At 36.2% G+C, this 20,036-nt stretch overlaps 3 protein-coding genes and 3 long non-coding RNA genes across 8 annotated transcripts; 1 reads left to right on the top strand and 5 right to left on the bottom strand.

Annotated features, from left to right (window-relative positions):
- Positions 1–1,487: 1,487 nt before the first annotated feature.
- Positions 1,488–2,298, bottom strand: LOC26530220. Its single transcript, XR_001450514.3, has 3 exons — positions 2,193–2,298; positions 2,055–2,141; positions 1,488–1,979 (listed from the first exon to the last, which is right to left on the bottom strand). It is a non-coding gene; the product is annotated as an uncharacterized LOC26530220 (long non-coding RNA).
- Positions 2,299–3,055: 757 nt separating this feature from the next.
- On the bottom strand, positions 3,056–3,859 carry LOC26529758. Its single transcript, XR_001450513.3, has 3 exons — positions 3,761–3,859; positions 3,623–3,709; positions 3,056–3,547 (listed from the first exon to the last, which is right to left on the bottom strand). It is a non-coding gene; the product is annotated as an uncharacterized LOC26529758 (long non-coding RNA).
- A 776-nt stretch (positions 3,860–4,635) lies between these two features.
- Positions 4,636–6,604, bottom strand: LOC26529503. 2 transcript variants are annotated; one of them, XR_002724307.2, is made up of 7 exons: positions 6,513–6,604; positions 6,237–6,454; positions 5,881–6,098; positions 5,525–5,742; positions 5,169–5,386; positions 4,827–5,032; positions 4,636–4,760 (listed from the first exon to the last, which is right to left on the bottom strand). It is a non-coding gene; the product is annotated as an uncharacterized LOC26529503 (long non-coding RNA). The 2 variants fall into 2 exon arrangements; XR_001450511.3 differs by having other exon boundaries at positions 6,517–6,604.
- A 3,385-nt stretch (positions 6,605–9,989) lies between these two features.
- LOC124460467 (uncharacterized protein CG13380-like) lies at positions 9,990–10,844 on the bottom strand. Its single transcript, XM_047011340.1, has 2 exons — positions 10,652–10,844; positions 9,990–10,586 (listed from the first exon to the last, which is right to left on the bottom strand). The coding sequence occupies exon 2, from the start codon at positions 10,547–10,549 to the stop codon at positions 10,175–10,177; it is 375 nt and encodes a 124-aa protein (XP_046867296.1). The 5' UTR covers positions 10,550–10,586; positions 10,652–10,844; the 3' UTR covers positions 9,990–10,174.
- Positions 10,845–16,164: 5,320 nt separating this feature from the next.
- Positions 16,165–18,131, bottom strand: LOC6649204 (angiopoietin-related protein 1). The gene is made up of 5 exons (XM_002070974.4): positions 17,942–18,131; positions 17,831–17,880; positions 17,664–17,777; positions 16,482–17,051; positions 16,165–16,412 (listed from the first exon to the last, which is right to left on the bottom strand). The coding sequence occupies exons 1-5, from the start codon at positions 18,074–18,076 to the stop codon at positions 16,271–16,273; spliced, it is 1,011 nt and encodes a 336-aa protein (XP_002071010.1). The 5' UTR covers positions 18,077–18,131; the 3' UTR covers positions 16,165–16,270.
- A 603-nt stretch (positions 18,132–18,734) lies between these two features.
- Positions 18,735–20,029, top strand: LOC6649203 (microfibril-associated glycoprotein 4). Of its 2 annotated transcripts, none has more exons than XM_023179183.2 (4): positions 18,735–18,863; positions 18,933–19,090; positions 19,160–19,750; positions 19,822–20,029. In XM_023179183.2, exons 1-4 carry the CDS (start codon positions 18,750–18,752, stop codon positions 19,967–19,969), a joined length of 1,011 nt encoding a protein of 336 aa, XP_023034951.1. In that variant the 5' UTR covers positions 18,735–18,749; the 3' UTR covers positions 19,970–20,029. The 2 variants fall into 2 exon arrangements, with proteins under 2 accessions (XP_023034951.1, XP_002071009.3); XM_002070973.4 differs by having other exon boundaries at positions 18,930–19,090.
- The last annotated feature ends 7 nt before the right edge of the window (positions 20,030–20,036 follow it).

The raw sequence follows: 20,036 nt of genomic DNA, 5'->3' as shown, positions 1-20,036 counted from the left end.
AAAGTTATTAATTATTCATAATAATTTTCCTATTGATTTATTGTTTTTCATTCATTTCTTTTTCTGTTTAGCAAACAATTTCAATTTAAATTATATGGGAAACTTCGAATAGTCATTTTGATCAATTCAATAGTTCGACTCATTCTCCATTGCCATATCAAGGGGTATCACATGGTCGACAGCAATTGGTTGTGCTTTTTGTTATTTTTCCCCATTATGTGGTTTTCAATAACTTTAAGAAAATCTCCTTCATATATATGTATATAGAGTAGCTTAACTGACAATGCTAAATACAGATCTAAAGGCGCCAGCTGTTGCCAATCTCACGTTTGAATTGAAAGGAAAGAGGGACCGGAACCCACTTTGTTTGGCTTAGTTACATTTATTGCTTTTACTTTCTCAGTGTCATTTATCTGTTTGTGTGTGTAGACGATTTAAAAATTGTTGTTGCCATAACTCCCCTTATGGCTTAGCATGCATCAAGAGCCCAAGGACCCACCCACATGACCCAGCTTACCGCCCTCATAATTTTCATAATTAATTCGTATGCAAGTAATTAAAAATGCCAGCGGCTTCGCATTGTCGGGGCTAGTTTTTATGTTTTTTTGTTGTTGCAATGGCATTTCGCAATAGCAGCGACAAATTAATTACGCCTCCTTTTGGTCGTAGCTACAGAATTATAAAAATGCAAAAGCAACAGCAAAAAAAAATAAATGCAATTTTGTGTTTTTTGTTTCTATTCAAATAGAAAGCATCAGCTCCCAATTTAACTAAACACTATCAATGTTACTTTTTTAATCTATGTATAACACAGGAAAAGTTTGTCAGTTTTATATAATGAAAAACAAAATTCCTCTCGTTTTTTTTTTTTTAATTTCCACTCAACCATTAAATTTTATATACATATTTCCTTACCAGTTCGTTGACAATGTTGCCACTTTGGCAAAAAAACATCTTTTTCATTTACGTCAACTAATGAAATGTGAACCAAACGGAACGAAGCTAAGCATTTCTCAAACCAAATCCAGGGAGAAAGTCTTTCGAAAGTTTCTTAGATCTCCGCCAAATTTATGCTGTTCTTTTGACGATTAAGATCACCTACTAAAAAACTAAGGCCAATACTTCTGTAATTAGGCCAAACAGAGCTCAGACTGAACAAAATATGCTATTATACATATGTGAAAATTTCAATTTGTTAATCGACAAACAAAACGCTCTATACGTTGATTATATTTAATGTTTATTGAACATTTTGTTTCTCTTTGAAGTCCGAATAGGTGATACATGTTTGGAAAATAATTGACGTAAAGCTGAAGACCCAATCCTGAGCCCAGTCCCGTCGACATTGAAGTTGAGCAGTTAAGTTGAATCGATTCGTTGTACAAATGAAAACCAAAAACTAAACACCACTTAATACAGATGGTAATTGGTTGTTAATATACTAATACTCCATAGACCTGGAATTTCCTTGACCACACACAGAACAGTTGAAGAAATGATCCTTTATTTCATCTTGGTAATCGACTAGCTTCATGGTTTGTGTGACAAATCGTGTAACAGACACTGACACCAAATTCTGAATTTATTTCTGCCGCAGTGTTTTTTCTTAAAATTACATTGTGTATCCTTAAATCTAGTTTCATAACGTCTTAGGAAATAATTGACGCAAAGCTGCAGACCCAATCCTGGGCCCGGTACCGTCCGCATTAAAAAAGTTTAGCAGTTTACATAAAGGTGACTCTACTCGTTGAAGAAATGAAAATTACGACTTGAACGCCACTTAATACTGATGATATTTTGTTAATTCGTCAATCCTCCATAGAAAAGGTTAAACATGTTTAGAAAATAATTGACGCAAAGCTGCAGACCCAATCCTGGAGCCTGGTACCGTCCACATTCAGGAATCGATTCGTTGGACAATTCAAAACCAGAAATTGAGAACCACTAATTGAGATAGTATTTTGTTATCCTCCGTAGACCTGGAATTGAAGAGAGAAATACCTTACATTACAACAACATACCATTCTCGAACTCTGGTCAAACTATATCCTTACCAATGACCTCGGCCATGCTCCATGCATATATGGAGAAACGGACCGCATTGCCATCCTCTTCTGAAACTTGGGATCTGGATAAGAGGACTAACATTTCATTAATTCACACAATCTATAATCCAAAAAAAATATATTTACTTTAGTTATTAAAACATTTTATCACTGAAAATTTTGACGAAATCAAGTCCGAGAGTTGTTGACTGCTTTACACTTGGCAGACGAATGATTCGAATGGGAAACCTGCCGAGTATTTATTGGGAAATCAGCAAAACTTGTCAAGGCCTACTATGATTTATGGTAAACCTAGAAAGTTCGATTATTAGACAATTAGGGAGGGTACTCTATCGATAACAAAAATGAAATAAAGTCAGGCAAATGTTACGAAAATGCAACATTTGGATTTGTTTCACAAAAACTAAATTCGTTAAGTTTTGGACCCTCTGGATCCCAGAAGTAATTTATCAAGATCGTGGGCATTCCGTTTGATAATTCACCCAATTTCTAGTGGGCTTGGAATTCCCGATTTCGATTTTTTTCAATGTTGGTAAATAGTAGGTATATTTTTAACGCAATAATAATTGAATAATTGAAAGAGCTGTCAAAAGTTTCGATTTTTTCTAATAATAAAAACAAAACACCGCGTGGAAAATATTAAAATTGAGTGAAATCTTCGGCGTGGTCACTACAACAGGAATTGAATGGCATGAGCAGCGATTTTACTTTGTTGAGATTGTTTACAATTTGCTAAAAATTACGTAGAACTTATTGTTAGACAATATAATAAAATTGGACTAGGATTCTCAAGCCAAACGATACGAAGCCGCGCATATTCTAAGGACAAACAGTTCGCTAAATCTTCCTTAGATTTCCATCAAATTTGTGCTTTTTCAGTGAAGTTTATAATCCAAACTTACTAATAAAACGTATGCCAATATTTCTACAAACAACAAAACGAATATATAAGGTTCAGAAACCAATTTCCTTGACCAAAGACAAAACAGTTGAAGAAATGATCCTTTATTTCATATTGGTAATCGACTAGCTTCATGGTTTGTGTGACAAATCGTGTAACAGACACTGACACCAAATTCTGAATTTATTTCTGCCGCAGTGTTTTTTCTTAAAATTACATTGTGTATCCTTAAATCTAGTTTCATAACGTCTTAGGAAATAATTGACGCAAAGCTGCAGACCCAATCCTGGGCCCGGTACCGTCCGCATTAAAAAAGTTAAGCAGTGTACATAAAGGTGACTCTACTCGTTGAAGAAATGAAAATTACGACTTGAACGCCACTTAATACTGATGATATTTTGTTAATTCGTCAATCCTCCATAGAAAAGGTTAAACATGTTTAGAAAATAATTGACGCAAAGCTGCAGACCCAATCCTGGAGCCTGGTACCGTCCACATTCAGGAATCGATTCGTTGGACAATTCAAAACCAGAAATTGAGAACCACTAATTGAGATAGTATTTTGTTATCCTCCGTAGACCTGGAATTGAAGAGAGAAATACCTTACATTACAACAACATACCATTCTCGAACTCTGGTCAAACTATATCCTTACCAATGACCTCGGCCATGCTCCATACATATATGGAGAAACGGACCGCATTGCCATCCTCTTCTGAAACTTGGGATCTGGATAAGAGGACTAACATATCATTAATTCACACAATCTATAATCCAAAAAAAATATATTTACTTTAGTTATTAAAACATTTTATCACTGAAAATTTTGACGAAATCAAGTCCGAGAGTTGTTGACTGCTTTACACTTGGCAGACGAATGATTCGAATGGGAAACCTGCCGAGTATTTATTGGGAAATCAGCAAAACTTGTCAAGGCCTACTATGATTTATGGTAAACCTCGAAAGTTCGATTATTAGACAATTAGGGAGGGTACTCTATCGATAACAAAAATGAAATAAAGTCAGGCAAATGTTACGAAAATGCAACATTTGGATTTGTTTCACAAAAACTAAATTCGTTAAGTTTTGGACCCTCTGGTTCACAGAAGTAATTTATCAAGATCGTGGGCATTCCGTTTGATAATTCACCCAATTTCTAGTGGACTTGGAATTCCCGATTTCGAGTTTTTTAATGCTAATATACCTACTATTTAGTAGGTATAATTTTAACGCAGTGTTGGTAAATGTTCAGAGTAGTTACAAGGGCTGTCAATAGTTTCTTTTTTTCTTATAACAACAAAACACATCGTGGGAAATATTAAAATTGAGGCATATCTTTGGCGTGGCCACTACAACAGTAAATAAATGGCATGGGCAGCGATTTTATTACAATCTGTCATATTATTCCATCGCTTATTTCAATATGTATCATCAAATACACAACAGAACAACAATTTTGTTTGCAAAAGTACGCCCCATTTGTACATAACATGCATGCAGTTAGTATTGGACTAGTTCGTCGCATCTGTTGGCTTTTGACCAATGGGATTATGTGCACGTGTATTAAACGCTCCGTCGAATACCTCTACCCAAAGAAAAATAAGCATTCTATTCATCTATCATTGCAAATTATGTATTTATTTTCATTTAGCCTTGGCTATATAAATGTATTTAAATATAGGAAACACTTGACGCAAATCTACAGACTTCCAAGAAGAATAATCCTTGAAGTTTGGTCCGGTACCGTCAACATTATTAAAAACCCAAGTTAGCGCAAATCTACATGCTTGCTTCTGTAAAAAAAAAAACAAATAAGATTTAAGACAATTAAAGTTTAAAACAGAAAATGTTCTACTTACTTCATCTATAAGTGTAAACAGGACTTTTTGTTGTTATTGGTGGTGGTGGTTTCTTCATGCTTAATGTAAGCAGGTGTCCGTGTAATTTTTGTTCGTATTTCTTGAATTAGTATGCAGAAGGTTTATGTAGATAAAGAAGCAGACCCAGCGTCGGAGGTCTTGTGTATGTCAACCATTGAGATTTGTCTTCACTATTTCAGAGGTATCTAAAGGAGCAGAAACGAAATGGAAATCATATTTTACTGAATTCTATTTTATACTTTTAATTTTGAGATAGTTCCAAATGATGTTGACTGTTCGAGATGTAGTGGCAGAATGAATTTAATAGGAACACACACTGACCTTATTGAAATAATATGTTGACAGTTCATTTGTCGATGTTTACTTGATTGGAAAACCGTTTGAAAATGTAAGCAGGTGTCCGTGTAATTTTTGTTCGTATTTCTTGAATTAGTTGTATGCAGAAGGTTTATGTAGATAAAGTAGCAGACCCAGCGTCGGAGGTCTGATGTGTATGTCAAACATTGAGACTCGTCTATTCTTCACTATTCCAGAGGTTTCTAAAGGAGTAGAAACGAAAAAGAAATCTTATTTTACTGAATTCTATTTTATAGACTTTTAATTTTGAGATAGTTCCAAATGATGTTGACTGTTCGAGATGTAGTGGCAGAATGAATTTAATAGGAACACACACTGACCTTATTGAAATAATATGTTGACAGTTCATTTGTCGATGTTTACTTGATTGGAAAACCGTTTGAAAATGTAAGCAGGTGTCCGTGTAATTTTTGTTCGTGTTTCTTGAATTAGTTGTATGCAGAAGGTTTATGTAGATAAAGTAGCAGACCCAGCGTCGGAGGTCTGATGTGTATGTCAAATATTGAGACTCGTCTATTCTTCACTATTCCAGAGGTTTCTAAAGGAGTAGAAACGAAAAAGAAATCTTATTTTACTGAATTCTATTTTATAGACTTTTAATTTTGAGATAGTTCCAAATGATGTTCACTGTTCGAGATGTAGTGGCAGAATGAATTTAATAGGAACACACACTGACCTTATTGAAATAATATGTTGACAGTTCATTTGTCGATGTTTACTTGATTGGAAAACCGTTTGAAAATGTAAGCAGGTGTCCGTGTAATTTTTGTTCGTGTTTCTTGAATTAGTTGTATGCAGAAGGTTTATGTAGATAAAGAAGCAGACCCAGCGTCGGAGGTCTGATGTGTATGTCAAACATTGAGACTCGTCTATTCTTCACTATTCCAGAGGTTTCTAAAGGAGTAGAAACGAAAAAGAAATCTTATTTTACTGAATCGTATTTTATACACTTTTAATTTTGAGATAGTTCCAAATGATGTTGACTGTTCGAGATGTAGTGGCAGAATAAATTTAATGGGAACACACACTGACCTTATTGAAAAAATATGTTGACAGTTCATTTGTCGATGTTTACTTGATTGGAAAACCGTTTGAAAATGTAAGCAGGTGTCCGTGTAATTTTTGTTCGTGTTTCTTGAATTAGTTGTATGCAGAAGGTTTATGTAGATAAAGAAGCAGACCCAGCGTCGGAGGTCTGATGTGTATGTCAAACATTGAGACTCGTCTATTCTTCACTATTCCAGAGGCATCTAAGGACATTTCCAGAACTTAGAAATCCAAATTTTACCCAACTCCTATTTTACATACTTACTTTGTATTCTTGGTTTTTTTTTCACTTTTAATTTTGAGATATTTAGTTCCAAATGATGTTGACTACTCGAGATGTAGTAGCAGAATGAAATTAATAGGAACCCACATGGACCTCATTGAAAAAATATGTTGACATTTATTTGTCGATGTCTACTTGATTGGAAAACTGAATGACAAGAGCATTTTAAGAGTTGCCCAGTTGACTTTGTAGAGTTGCCTCGTGAATTTTTTATCGATTGTCGTTTGACTTAATATTTATGTGAATGATTTCAAAAGTGGTCAGTGTGAATGACCTTTATACAATAACGATATGTGCCTTGAGACGCTCTGAAGTCTTAGAGGGTCACAGTAAAATTTCCATCTCTAGGTTTGTCTTAAGTAAAACAGGCAGTCGATTATTTGGTGCCTTTTTTTCGCCTTTTGGCGATGTTGGAAATTCAGTTTGTACTGTATTCTCTAGTCTTAACTCTCAAGAATTCAATTAAGTTTTCCAAACCATTTGTGTCTGCCGATAATAAACTAAAATTTTTCATTGTCTACAACCCTGAGGGTTACGAGTTGTGGTTGCTCGTTGCCCGGGGGGCGGGAGCTTCCAGGCACTCTGCCAAAGCAAAATACCAAAACCAAAAAAAAAAAAAAAATACTAAAAAAATGGTAGCCATTAACATTTGCCGCTTGCCGTTAACATTTCATTTTGTTTTTGGCAAACGTTTTCTTCTTGGCTTTTACCCGTTTTGCTTTGTTTTTTGGCCAAACATTTTAATTATGAGCGTTTTTCTCGTTTTTCTTTCTCTCTCTCTCTCTCTCTCTCTGGCATTATTCCCTGTTGTTATTGTAAAACAAACGAAATGAACAAAGTCATATATGTACATATGTGTGACCGTAATGGGGGTGACGATGCTCGGCAGGGGAGGTTGTCGATCGCCATATAAGAAAATAAAAAAAACACACATATCCCATGGAATCCTTTCCAGCTACAACGACGAGTCTAGACCCTGAAATTTCTCCAATTCGATAAGCCATAAAAGTTGGAATTAAATCATAAATAAATATGTATTGAAATCTACTTATGTAACTCAAGTACCAATTAATTGGGCACGTTTAATATTCAAAATTTGTACATATTTTAATATAAGTTCTTTGTGTATCTTTTTAATGGGCTAATAAACATACCGCTTTTGCCTACTTATTAATTGAAATTTCAATTATTCTACTTCAAGAAATAAGATTATTTTCATGCTATTGTTACAAACTTCTGGCTAAGACTAAATGGATCAATTTCCTGTAAGGGTATTGAAAATAAAACAAAAATGTTCATGTGGCTCGCGCATTTTGCGGTTGCCTGACATAGACGGCGATGATGGTGAAAGAAACCCATGACCCATCGACCCGGAGACCCGCAAACCCGCCAACCTGAGTCTCCTTCATTTTGACTCGACGACTCTAGTCCAAAAAGAACAAAAAAAACAGTATGAAAAGAACAAACATATAAAAAAAAAATACATATTTACCACAAACTCACACACACACACACACACACATTTCTTCTACAGAAATCTAGAGTCACGTGAGAGATGAGACGACTAAATAAGCTTTTGCTAGAAAAGTTTGTTCGAACAGCATTTAAAGTTTTCAAATGAATTTTATTAATCAGAAACAAAGATTTCATGATTCAGATAATGGAGATTTCGGGATAAGGAAGTTTCTTATATGCATGTTGCATACTTTTGGGCAAAACAAAAATATCTTCCAGATGGCGTGTCACGAGGTGATCTCTAAGCCATTGTGTGTGTGTGTATTAGTGTCTTTGTGTGTGTGACATGTTAACGACGGCGCTCAAATGACTTTTGTGCGGTTGCAAACCAAACCCAAAGCTGGAACCCCAAATCCTATCCGCAACCCCTTTGGCGAACCCCAAACCCCCGCAACGGCGGGCGGCACCTACATACCACTCACACACACATACACACACACACACACACAGATGCATACGTACATACATCGTCATTGCCATTGCCTGGCTTTTGCTCTTTTTCGTTGCAGCATTTTTCAATTTTATGGTTTCCAGATGAAGTGCGTTCGACCGTAAGTAAATGCTAACCTCCTTCCCGCTATTTCTCGTCCTCTTATTTCTTTTTTTTTTTTTGTATCCTCCATCTGCAGACGCGTCAGCTGCAGCTGTCATTGTTTAGCTTTTTGCCCACTTTTGCACCAAAAAAACACAACAAAAATGCCACTCCACCTTCTTTTCCTTTACCCCTTCTCACCTTACTGTTCTATTTGGTTTCATTTTTTACGCATAAAGTTGCAATTTTTGTGCATTTTTTTTATCCTTTTTTTGTTTTTTTCTTGGACATTTGTTTTTTGTGGCTTTGCAGTCTGACTTCTTAGCCATTGATTCCAATTTTCCTCCTTTCCATTTTTCTTTTTTTTTTTCTTTTTTGGCTTTTGTTGCTTTTGTTTTTTCTCACAACGTTATGAGTTATATATTGCGCCTGCTTTTTAGTTGGCCGAAAGGTAACCGAGAAGATTGAAATTAATAACAAAACAAAAAAAAAATAAAAGAATACATAGACACTGTGGCAAACATTTCAGTTTTAATTAAGAGGCAAACAGTCTAGAAAGTTTACCTAGAATCTAGATCAGATAGTGGGTATATTTATTCCATAGAATGTCTGATGATATCATACATACATATCCATGATCAGCTGAGTCAAAATAGTAATGGAAAAATTAGAAAGTTACTGGAGTAAAACGTTTATTAAGCTATTCATTTTCAATCAAGTTAGACAATTTGTAGGATCGGAACACTATAATATATTGCTGCTATATACCAGAAATATCTCAGTTTGTATAAATATAGAAAAGGTTATTAAAGTGCTACAAAAATATGTGAAAAACGAAACGTATTCAAAGTTAAAGCAAAAAAAAAACACTTTTTAATTTGAACTTCGGTGCAGCCAAGGTTAGTTTCCTCTTGGGTTTACCTAGATGTTCTAAAGTGAGACGCGAATCTAACTAGTTTGACTCGAAATAGACTCGCCTAGGGTAGCAAGAGGCTCTAATGATGTTCATATTATAAAGTTGTTTATCAGTGCGGGATTAGACCCAGCGCCTTAACAGTTATAAGTTTTAATAATAATAATGCAAATGAAAAGATCACTTTCCAATGTGAATGTTAGAAAATGTATAAAAATCGGCCATCATTTACGCCAGGACTATACTTTACTACTATTACTTAACCAGGTTGCTCTTATTGAGAGCTGAATGATCAGAACTTAGATTATAGCGAACAATTTATTAGCCAACGATATTGGCTAATTTTTACATTGTTAACGACAAAATTACATGCTAAGTTTACACGAGATCATTTCGCAACCAACAAATAATTTGGTTATCTGTTCGATATATTCGACTTTAAAGTTAAGTCTTTTACGCAAAAGAAGTGTACCATAAATCAAGTAAGAAATTAGGTTTAAGGGGTTGTTACAATTTATTGAAGAGACATTAAGAATATAAATAATATTTATATCCTTCTGCATCTTCTCATGGCCCTTACATATACGACTTCTTATCACATCATTTTGCATACATCACATATTAAGATAACTGAACTTGTGTGTTGCACAGACAGGTATTACATTTCAAGGGGGGGGATTCTACAAGCCTTCATCTCCGCCGGGTAGTTCAGCATTCTCAAATTTACAGATTTGCTCCCAAGTAAATTTGGCAATTTGAATCATGCTCTTTGGAGCCGCGCAATACGGGCAACACTGAAAGTCCATTAAATATATTTCAGATTTGTGTTGCGGACAAGTTTCCGTCAAACGTCCATGGAAAAATTGATGGCATCGGTCACATTCATAGGCGTGCTGTGGACGATGACAAATGCAGTCGGGCTCCACAGAATCGGTTTCATCATTGGGTCCCAAGCATTTTGACCCATTCAGGCAGCGATCCAGGCGCTTGTTCACAGTACTCTTGTTGCGTTTAAGCTCCTTGCCAGTACCAAAGCAGTGGGGGCAGCGGTTCATGGTAGATTCACTTAATTTTTCGTAGAAATTTGCTTAGCTGACGAATTACACAGAAATATGTACGAGAATTGCTTCGCAGTTAATGATTGTTCTGATTCTTACCTAAATTGTTGCCTCGACGAGACAAAAAAAATATTTTATTATTTTTAGTTATTTCCTGACGCAGCGTTGACTGGGATTGTTTGAATAACAAACTTAAATGTACATTTTTGGTTTATCTGGCCTCCTTTTCAGACAGTACTTTCTCAAATGTCAAACCGATTTGAAAAAGTTATAACTCGGTTTAATTAGAGTTAATCGATAAAAAAAAAACCATTTTTTTGATTTTGAAAATTTGCTGTTTGAAAGACATTTTTCTAACTTGAATTTTTAAAGCATTCAAAAAATTGACTAAATTAGAGTTTTATTAAGTTAATTAATATTTACTTAAACTACTCGAGTTTTCAGTGTTGAAAAGTGAAAAAATCGGCTAAAGCTAGATTTCAGTGTTGGCAAATGCTATTTTTTATTTGGCGCGTTGTTTGACCGCCCTGGCAGCTAAATATTTTAAGCTAAATTATAGCTAAATTATAAAATTAAGGAATATTCCGCTGCTCTGGCAGCCAACACTGAAATCTAGCTTTAGCCGATTTTTTCACTTTTCAACACTGAAATCTCGAGTAGCTTAAGTAAATATTTACCGTAAATATTTACCAATCAGCCATTCTGGCAACGCCAATATCAACATTTACCAACATTGGCCTTGAATTTTTGGCAGTTTTACGTTTTTCAACATTGACATCTAGCTTACCTACTTCTCTTTATAATTGCGCCTTGCTATCAAAACTCGGGGACGGTTAAGTAGAAATGTTCGATGAACAGTGTTTAACCACTAAACAAATTTCAAAAGCGATGGGCTTGATCGACGAAGCAAGGGAGATTTTTATAAAAAACGATCCTGACAATGACAGAAGTTTTAAGGTATCCCAGGCGGTAGTTGCAAACATCAACCAAGAAATTTATTTAAATTTACAAAAAAAAAAGCTATTCACCAAACTCTGGACAAATTTTTGGTGAACGAAGCCACTAAAAACTCATAAAGATAAAATAATTGCATAGGTTATTTTGATTTTCTTTTTAGAAATTAGTATTTTCATAGCCCGGGAACCTATCTTTGATCTTTACATGGTTGCCTATAGAAAATCTTAATTCACTTTGCGTCGTGTTTTTTTTTTGGAACGTATCCCTAACGCAAAGCGAGGTCTAGGTGTATTCTTGAAGCCTCAAGATTCGTATAAATACAGTTTCAAACATCGATGCACCGATAGCCAAAACGAAAGCTCTATGTGAAACAACTTTGTCTAAAAAATTAAAAACTTTATTTATGTATTATTAAAACCTCTTAGTATTGCATAAAAATATGTATTTTTTTTAATACATTAATAGACTTTTTATATAAATATTTATATATGTATATGTTTGTATTTATATATAAATGAATACTTTGGGATAAACTATTTTCATAGTGTTTGTTTTTACATTTTTATTTTTTTTCCTTATGCTTTAACTTTAACTTTTAGATGCCACAGCAAAGTTCAGTGCAATGCATTTTTAATGCTAAAAGCAAATGGACATTTAAATAAAATTTTACAGTTATTAGTTTTTAAATATTTTAAACTCAGCCACAAGATACAATACAAGTGAACAAATAAACACACTAACAAATAAAATGCGATAAGCCGAACTCTAGATGCCCTTGCAAGTTTTCACAGGCAAGTCGTCTTCCATTTTTATGGGCCACGTGCACAATTCTTTAATACGTTTGGTGAGGGTATTAAAAAAGCATAACATCATTTTTAATACACAAAATAAATCAAAGAAATTTCTCATAAACAGAGAGAATGCTTGTTGGGTGGTGCGAGGAGGCGGGCGGACTCGAGGCGAAAGCAATAAGCGCTAAGCAAATGTCATGTATCAAAGTTGACGCCATTTGTTGTTGAGTCTGACTGCTGCTGTTGCAACGGCCACGGCAACGGCAACGGCAATGGCAATGGCAACGGCGAGTGGCAAGTGACTAGTGGCGAGTGACAATTGCAAAACATAAACCAAGAAGAAGAACAACAAAAAAAAGAAGAAATTCTCACCCAAAAGAAAACCGAAAACGTAAACGAAAAATTACAAACGCTAAGCAAAAGATGGCTGACTCAAAGGAGTCCTGTTGCTAACCATATCCCCTCAACCTGACCGCTATCCTTGATGTTGTCCCCCCACGTTAGTTGCCCTTCCATTACGAGGGTAAAGGATGACATTTCACGTGCTTCTTTGCCTTAGTTTACGTTTCTACACTGTCAGGTTTGCCTTCTGCTATTTGTTGCAATTTAAGTGACTTGGAATTGCAATTTATTGTGGGGGGACCGTCTGTCTGGTGGTCGCTTTGGGTTAAATCAACTGAATATACCCCAAACAAAAACCTCATACCTTTTTCTATGTCTAACAAATATGAGAATTTAGTATAAGTGTTTATATTCCTTTTATTGCGTTTGCTTGTATCAAATCGCATGAGAGTAAAATTCACTGAGGGTGAGAAAAGTGATCAAAATTGTGTAATAATTGTTACGATTATAGGGAAAAAAAACTAGGAGAATAAAATTATGGGCTGATTAAATCTCAATGAAACAATATAGGCCGATAGAAATGGGGCGAAATTTTCTAAAAACAATTTAAAATTAAATGATATTAATTAATTAAATGATTTGTATAAATAACACACTTGATCTGAATGTAGTAGCAACAAAAATCCAATCGATGTTGATCGATATGTTTACTTCGCATAAAGATTATCGATCAATTTCCATATTTAAGTTCTATCTCATAGAAAATTCCACCCACCATTGAATAGACTTTTGTTTGGCGTGTGTCCTCCATTTGGCATTTATCTTCGACTCGAAACGGCCTTTTGTGCCCAATTTTTGGGGCCCCAAACTCGAATGCGATATTGTAAATTTCTTTATATTTGTCAAGCCAATTGAAAAGTTTGCCGCAACTTTGTGTTGATTTAACACCCACAGAACAACAAAGTCACAAAGTGAGTGCCACAACGGCCGAAACAAAAAAAAAAAAAGATTGTCTCCTTTTTGACTATCATTGGATGAAACTCCCCGAAGGCGAACGGAAAGCTAAAAAATACAACAACAACAAACAAAACTTTTCTCTGCCTGACTGGACATAAATAAGGAATTGTATGGTAAATGGGCAAAACAAGAAAACGAGAGGAAACAACAGCGGCAACAACAACAACATTAAATAATCAAACAGAAAAAGTTGAAGAATTATTTCAAAAGAAGAAGTGAAACAATAAGCAGCATTGGCAGGACCTCCTGCTGGCCTGCTGTCCTGCCGTCCCGATGTCCTGCTGTCCTGCTATTGCCCCTACCACTTCAGCTCTAAACCTCCAATGGGGCCAAGTGACCGCACAGTGATTTACGCTCATGAAATTGAGTTGTGGCGCAAATTATTTATGAACAAAGCGCACACACAGGAATAACAAAACAAGAAGAGAAGCACCCAGGAACAGGAATCAGGAGCAGTAGCAGGAACACCATTCTTCTTGGACAACATGTAATAGAGGGCAACTTGCAGTTGGCATCGGTTGAATATTGGTGTAGCTCTCTCTCTCTCTCTCTCTCTCTCTTTCCCTGCCTCTACTGCTTTTGCCACTGTTCCTGACCCTGTCAGGAGTGTACCCATCTCATCCCATGCCCAGCCTTGTCCCTTCTGTGTGGACAGCTTAGTGGAGAGACAAAACTCTCGAGTCAGTCTCTCAGTCGGTGTAACGTTTCGCCTTTGGCAAAAACTTTGTGCAAAATAATTTATTAGCGGCAAACGAGCAAAAGTTTTATGAAAATTCAAAAAAAAAAAAAAAACAACAACAACAACAAATACACAAAAAAATAAACCAACAACAATAACAGACTCACAAAAAACAATTCGAAGAAGCATTGCAAAGCCGGACTAACAATATTTTTTTTTTTTTTTGCTTTTTGTCAAACCAAATCTGAAAAGATATTTGGAATTTGATATGCCCTTTTAAATAGCTTGTACTTTGTTTCTCTTGACATTACAAATATGGCCTTGCTTATAGCAAAAATTGCTATTCCTATTTCTATTGAAAAATCGTAAAAACAAAAATTCTAAAATTCATAAAATTTCGAATTTTAAAGACCCATTTTAGTTATTAATATACTCCAAAGCTAAATTTAAGCAAATAAGAAGTTTCGACATCGTTTAAAAAAAACCTAACTTCGAAATTGGAACTGCGTTTTGATTCACTAGATTCAGCAAGACCCAGCGGTCTCCATGTTTCAGCTCTTCAGTCTTATCCTTAATGCGCGGTCACTAAATGACCAGTGTCCTATGATTACGCCGGAAAGTCTTTAGATGTCCTTCTTAAACTTCCAAGATCGTGTTAGTACGGAAAATGTTGAGCAGGTCTTAACATAATTCTTACCAAATAAATGTATTGGAAATATCTATAAAAAGTTATTTAGAGTATATCCAAACATAAGAATCATTTTGATATACACAAATTTTAAAATGAAAATACAATATTTTAATACACTCTTTACAAGTGTATAGAGATAAAAACCCAAAAAAAAACCATTAAAGTAGTTGCATTTGTTATAGTTACTAACAAAAAAATACTTGTACTTTTGTTTTTTTTTTTAACCGATATTACCGCAATACTTAATCCAACTAATTGGTATACACAACTAAATTCAGAATTGTGGGCTTTGAGACAGTACTCAAATACCAAATTTCCCTATATAAAATACTTGATATGCTTTTGTGGTATATGCTTCAAGTGTATTCTGGACTTAAATCAGTGCACAATTGAAATAAATTCCTTTGAAGTAGTGTAAGCAGCTTTCGTGGTCGCTTCAAATTGACTTAAACTTTTCTTGTTATTTATTGAATTCGGCACACAATTGGAGTCAAATGCTGTGCCACCCAGCAACCTCATCCTGACCACCCGTTCTTTAGAATAGGGGAGAACTTATGAAATTTATTTCGCTTTTGCCTTTTCAATGGTATACAGTCTCTATGTGTGTGTGTGTGTGTTGTCTTTTGTGGATGCCTTCTGGCTATGTCTATCCCTTTGGCCTTCACTTCATTAATGTCTTCCAATCGAAAAATATGAAGTGCTACTTGAAGGAAAAATAGTAGAGCTACTAAATATATACGTAGGTACATATGTAAATATATATATTCATATGTATATAGATAGTCTGGTTGCTTAGCAAATAGAGGAAACCACTGTTCTACATACATATGTATGCATATCTATATGTATATGTCTGAGTTTTATATGCAAATGAGCAAAACAAATGAATTTCTCATGATATTATATTGTTCAGTAATGAGCAGCATTCATTATATCACCCTTGTATGTGTGTGTGTATGTGTTGCTGGTATTGTGTGTGTGTGTGTATGTGTGTGTGTGCTTCCATTGTATGCCAATTAATTGAACATCATTTAATGAGAAATCTTTATAATAATTGCAATAATTAAAACCAGTTTTCCCATCATACAAATTCACACTAAGTTTCCGAAACAGAGAGAAACAAAATACGAAATACTTAATTTGAGTCTTGATTTGCATTTGATTAAACATATGTACATATGTATATATTCTAAATAGTTAACACCTATATATTGCGAGTCTTAATTTTCATTTGTTCTTTTTTACGTTTTCTTCAAAGGTCTGATGAGCATACGAACATATCGCAATGATCCTGTTGGTCCCGGTACAAATGTCTTCCAAAGTATGCCTTTAAAATAGCCAATTTCTTGGCCATATTTTGACTGAAAGGTGCCAAATAAGTTGCTAGACAAATTAAAAAAAAATAAAATTGCTTAAAAATTGCTTGAAACAAACAAAACACTTTAAGCTCACCTCTCAAAACATTCTCGACCATACCACCAGGCCCCAGCATGGGTTCGGGCACAATTCTGTCCATTATCATCATTATCCTGATCGAATGTGGTAAATTTCTTGCCCGCATGGTAACGCAAAGAGTCCCCAGCATCGCCTTTGTAGGTTCCCAACAAATACATTAGATATTTCTCAGCCTCATTGCCAATGCTGAACTGATCGTACAAGGCAAATCGCTGTTCTTTTGTCTGGCTTTGCATAAGGATAAGCAATTCATGATCGGCACTATTCGTCAGACGATGCAGCTTATCCAGGCCAATAAAGAACTCCCCTTTTAAAGATCCAAACCCAGCCTTATAGTTCTCCCAATTACGATTAAAATCCTCACTGCCATCGTATCGATAGGCAATCACTGTCCAACCGCCATCGCGTACCTTTTGATCGCAATTCACAAAGAAGGGTTGCATATCGGGGCCAGGACGAATGCGCACTTCTCCGTGCTTCTGATCCCAGCAACTGCGTGGTGTATCATCCACCGATCCAGCAGCTGCCACACTCTGCCCAACCACAGCAGACAATGAAGAAGGGCCACTAAAAAGATTAACCGAAAATTTAATTTCCAATAGATAATTTTAGAAAAAACAGAGTCAGAGTGGAAGAGAAATGCCTTATGCTACAGCCCTAATCAAGGTTAATTCATTATTTTGAAATAACTATTATGATGATTAGATTCATCTAATCAAATCAAACTCGATACTTTTAGTATTAGGTCTGTTTAAAATATGACTTATCCATTGAAGCATGCAAAAGCGCATTCAAGTGAACCATATGAAATCAAGCAAGCATCAAGTAAAATAATCTCAAATTCCACTTAAATAAAAATACAATTTTTTTTTTCAGTCTCTTATGATTATAGAGTATTCTAACATAAGTCTGTATCCTGTCACCTTAAAGCTGCTCATAGGTTTTCACCTAAATGTAGAAGCTCAAATGAATACTTTATTAATTTGAGCTCTAAGAATTATATTTGGGAGCAACGGCGAACCTAGGACTGTAATATGGTGGGGGGGGGGGGGGGGGGGGGGAGTATTTGCCCCATAAAGTATGTAAATGAATATTTTTCCTTATTTATTGCATACCTTATGGGGCACATTCCCCATCATTTCACAGTCCTAGATCCGTCAATGTTTAAAACCTACTTACATGCGTGAGTCTAGACGGTAGACTGGCTGCTCGTTTTTGTAATCATTGATAAGTTGCTGCAGTTCCGTTAGATCCATTTGCAGCGTTTGCAATTCCTCGGTCATGTATTGAATTCTGTAAATGAGTTGCAATCAAAGACGAAGTACTTGACTTCTTCCAAAACTTACCGTGATGCCAAGCCGCTTAATGTACCCACTGGACAACCGCCTAACGTTGCCTGTGTGAGAATGTTAATTGAACAAAAATTTATGCTTTCCATGCTGCCATTTCCCACTTACATTGTCCACCTTGAAGGGCTCCACAGAGTTCTGCATGATAACGGCCATGGATTTTGGTCCATTCGTTATTGTTGTTGTTGTTGTTGTTGTTGTGCTAAGGCAGGCCAAAGCCGTGACAAGTGTCTCGAGCGTCATGCTCGATGTTTATTACAGATATGAATCAATTCCAATACAAGCTCTGTGTGTGCACTTGTGCAGTTCGTTTCAGCGACTGCGATGTAGGTATTACAACTACCTGACTAACTGGCTCGACTAGTGATTAGTAGAGATGGCTAGATAGGAAATGCCAGCTGCTAAGTCATTGTTGCCAATTGTAGCAAACATTTAAATCAAATGTTGTGCTCTGTCCATGCTAATTCCATATTAAAGCGTTTTTGAGTTTTTGTTTTTAGTTGAAATGGTATGAGAGAGACAGACAAAAAAAATCCCCTAACTCATTTCAATTGGTTTATCCGTTATATAACCCAAAAGATCTGAAGTAGTACTACTAAAATTGAAGCATATTCGTCTCATCACTGAGCTGGGGCATTAGCATACTCGTTTATCAATGCCAATAAACGTGCGGAGCGAGATCAATTCAAGGAACGAGAATATCAGTAGCCTGACCTTTGTCGCTTGTAATGTGCTAGAGACATGAGCGGTTTAGATGGTGCGAGAGCCCAACTCTGAGAAGAAATTGAAACTTTCAATTGCAATCAGCGCTAGTAGTTTTGGCCCTGTTCTAAGGCAGTTACTAGTTAGTATTGGCAACAACTTGCACGACTGTTACAACAAAACACAATGCTTGACTAAGGCATTTAGGCTTGAAATGTCGCCGCAAATGGTGCAGTTAGATGCTCTGGTCACAATGTTGGCCTGTCTATCGACAACTCAGACGGATCTAGGTGGTGGATTAATAGTCCCACCGACACTCGACGATGCAGTAAGACAACATGGTGATGATTACCTAAGAGAGATTATTAATTGTTTTTTTCCTAAAACATTGCAGCAGACCTGCCCCATCGGCTCAGTAAGCGGCATCAATTCCCGCATACAAAGCTTATCCAAGGAAATTACCAATGTGAAGGAACAAATTGGTCAACTGCAAGAGCAGATGGTTGACCTGCGTCGCCCTGGCGCTATAGCGCCCAACCTTCTAGGCTCAAGACTGTAAGTGAACGCCTCAATTGATTCCTCCCGCTCTTCTTTAGAACATTATTGAATCCTTGACACTTTTAGCCTTGATATTGAACCGAAATTGTTGGCCGCTGCCTTACCTGGTGATGTAGCTGCAGCGGCTGGCCTGGGCATAGTGGAACCATTGACACCCCACAACTGTCAGAAGCAGCAGCACGGTGTGGTCCGGATTCGACCACGTGCAAATGTTGAACCCTTCTTTGTGTTCTGCGACCAGAAGGTACGTGGCGGCGGTTGGACCATGGTTCTCAATCGTTACGATGGCAGCGAAGACTTTAATCGAAAATGGGCTGACTACAAAATCGGCTTTGGACCCCTGACCAATGAGTTCTTCATTGGCCTGGAGAAACTCCATCAGATCAGCAGCAGCGACAATTATGAACTGCTTGTTCAATTGCAAAATCGCAAACAGGAATTGCGTTATGCCGTCTACGATCACTTTAGCATTGGCAGTGAGTCCGAGCAATATCGCTTGAATGTCCTAGGCAAATATCAGGGCGATGCTGGCGACGCCTTGCGCCAGCATGTGAACAAGAAGTTCAGTACCCACGATATGGACAACGATGAGAGTGAGGGGAATTGTGCCGCTGCACAATCGGCTGCCTTTTGGTATGCCAACTCATGTACTCTCAGGTAAACTTAAGCTACAGAAATCGTTTATTTAATGTGAATTAATTGGTTTATCGCATCTTTACTCTGCTTAGCAATCCATTCGGACTTTATCAACGACTCCTCGAACGTGATGTTGATGGCTACAAGGGAATACTGTGGCGCGGCTTTCTCGATGGACCAAGAGGTTCACTCAAACTGGTGCGTATGTTGCTCCGACCACGTGCGACTACAGAAAACTAAACATCTACTTAAAATTAGTATAATATAAATAAAACTGTGCAATATATTATAACAACAAAATATATAG

Source organism: Drosophila willistoni (assembly GCF_018902025.1).
Source record: "Drosophila willistoni isolate 14030-0811.24 chromosome XL unlocalized genomic scaffold, UCI_dwil_1.1 Seg141, whole genome shotgun sequence".
Lineage (NCBI taxonomy): Eukaryota > Metazoa > Arthropoda > Insecta > Diptera > Drosophilidae > Drosophila > Drosophila willistoni.
Note: the sequence above shows the minus strand (reverse complement) of the source record. Positions and strands in the feature narration are given on the sequence as shown.

Bases quoted from the DNA above. Each gene is read 5' to 3' on its own strand.
- LOC6649203 (XM_002070973.4), top strand. From the start codon at position 18,750: ATGTCGCCGCAAATGGTGCAGTTAGATGCTCTGGTCACAATGTTGGCC. The intron at 19,091-19,159 runs GTAAGTGAACGC...TGACACTTTTAG, and splicing joins AACCTTCTAGGCTCAAGACT to CCTTGATATTGAACCGAAAT. The intron at 19,751-19,821 runs GTAAACTTAAGC...TACTCTGCTTAG, and splicing joins GCCAACTCATGTACTCTCAG to CAATCCATTCGGACTTTATC.
- LOC124460467 (XM_047011340.1), bottom strand. From the start codon at position 10,549: ATGAACCGCTGCCCCCACTGCTTTGGTACTGGCAAGGAGCTTAAACGC.
- LOC6649204 (XM_002070974.4), bottom strand. From the start codon at position 18,076: ATGACGCTCGAGACACTTGTCACGGCTTTGGCCTGCCTTAGCACAACA. The intron at 17,881-17,941 runs GTAAGTGGGAAA...ATTCTCACACAG, and splicing joins AGCCCTTCAAGGTGGACAAT to GCAACGTTAGGCGGTTGTCC. The intron at 16,413-16,481 runs GTGAGCTTAAAG...TAATTTGTCTAG, and splicing joins GGTCGAGAATGTTTTGAGAG to CAACTTATTTGGCACCTTTC.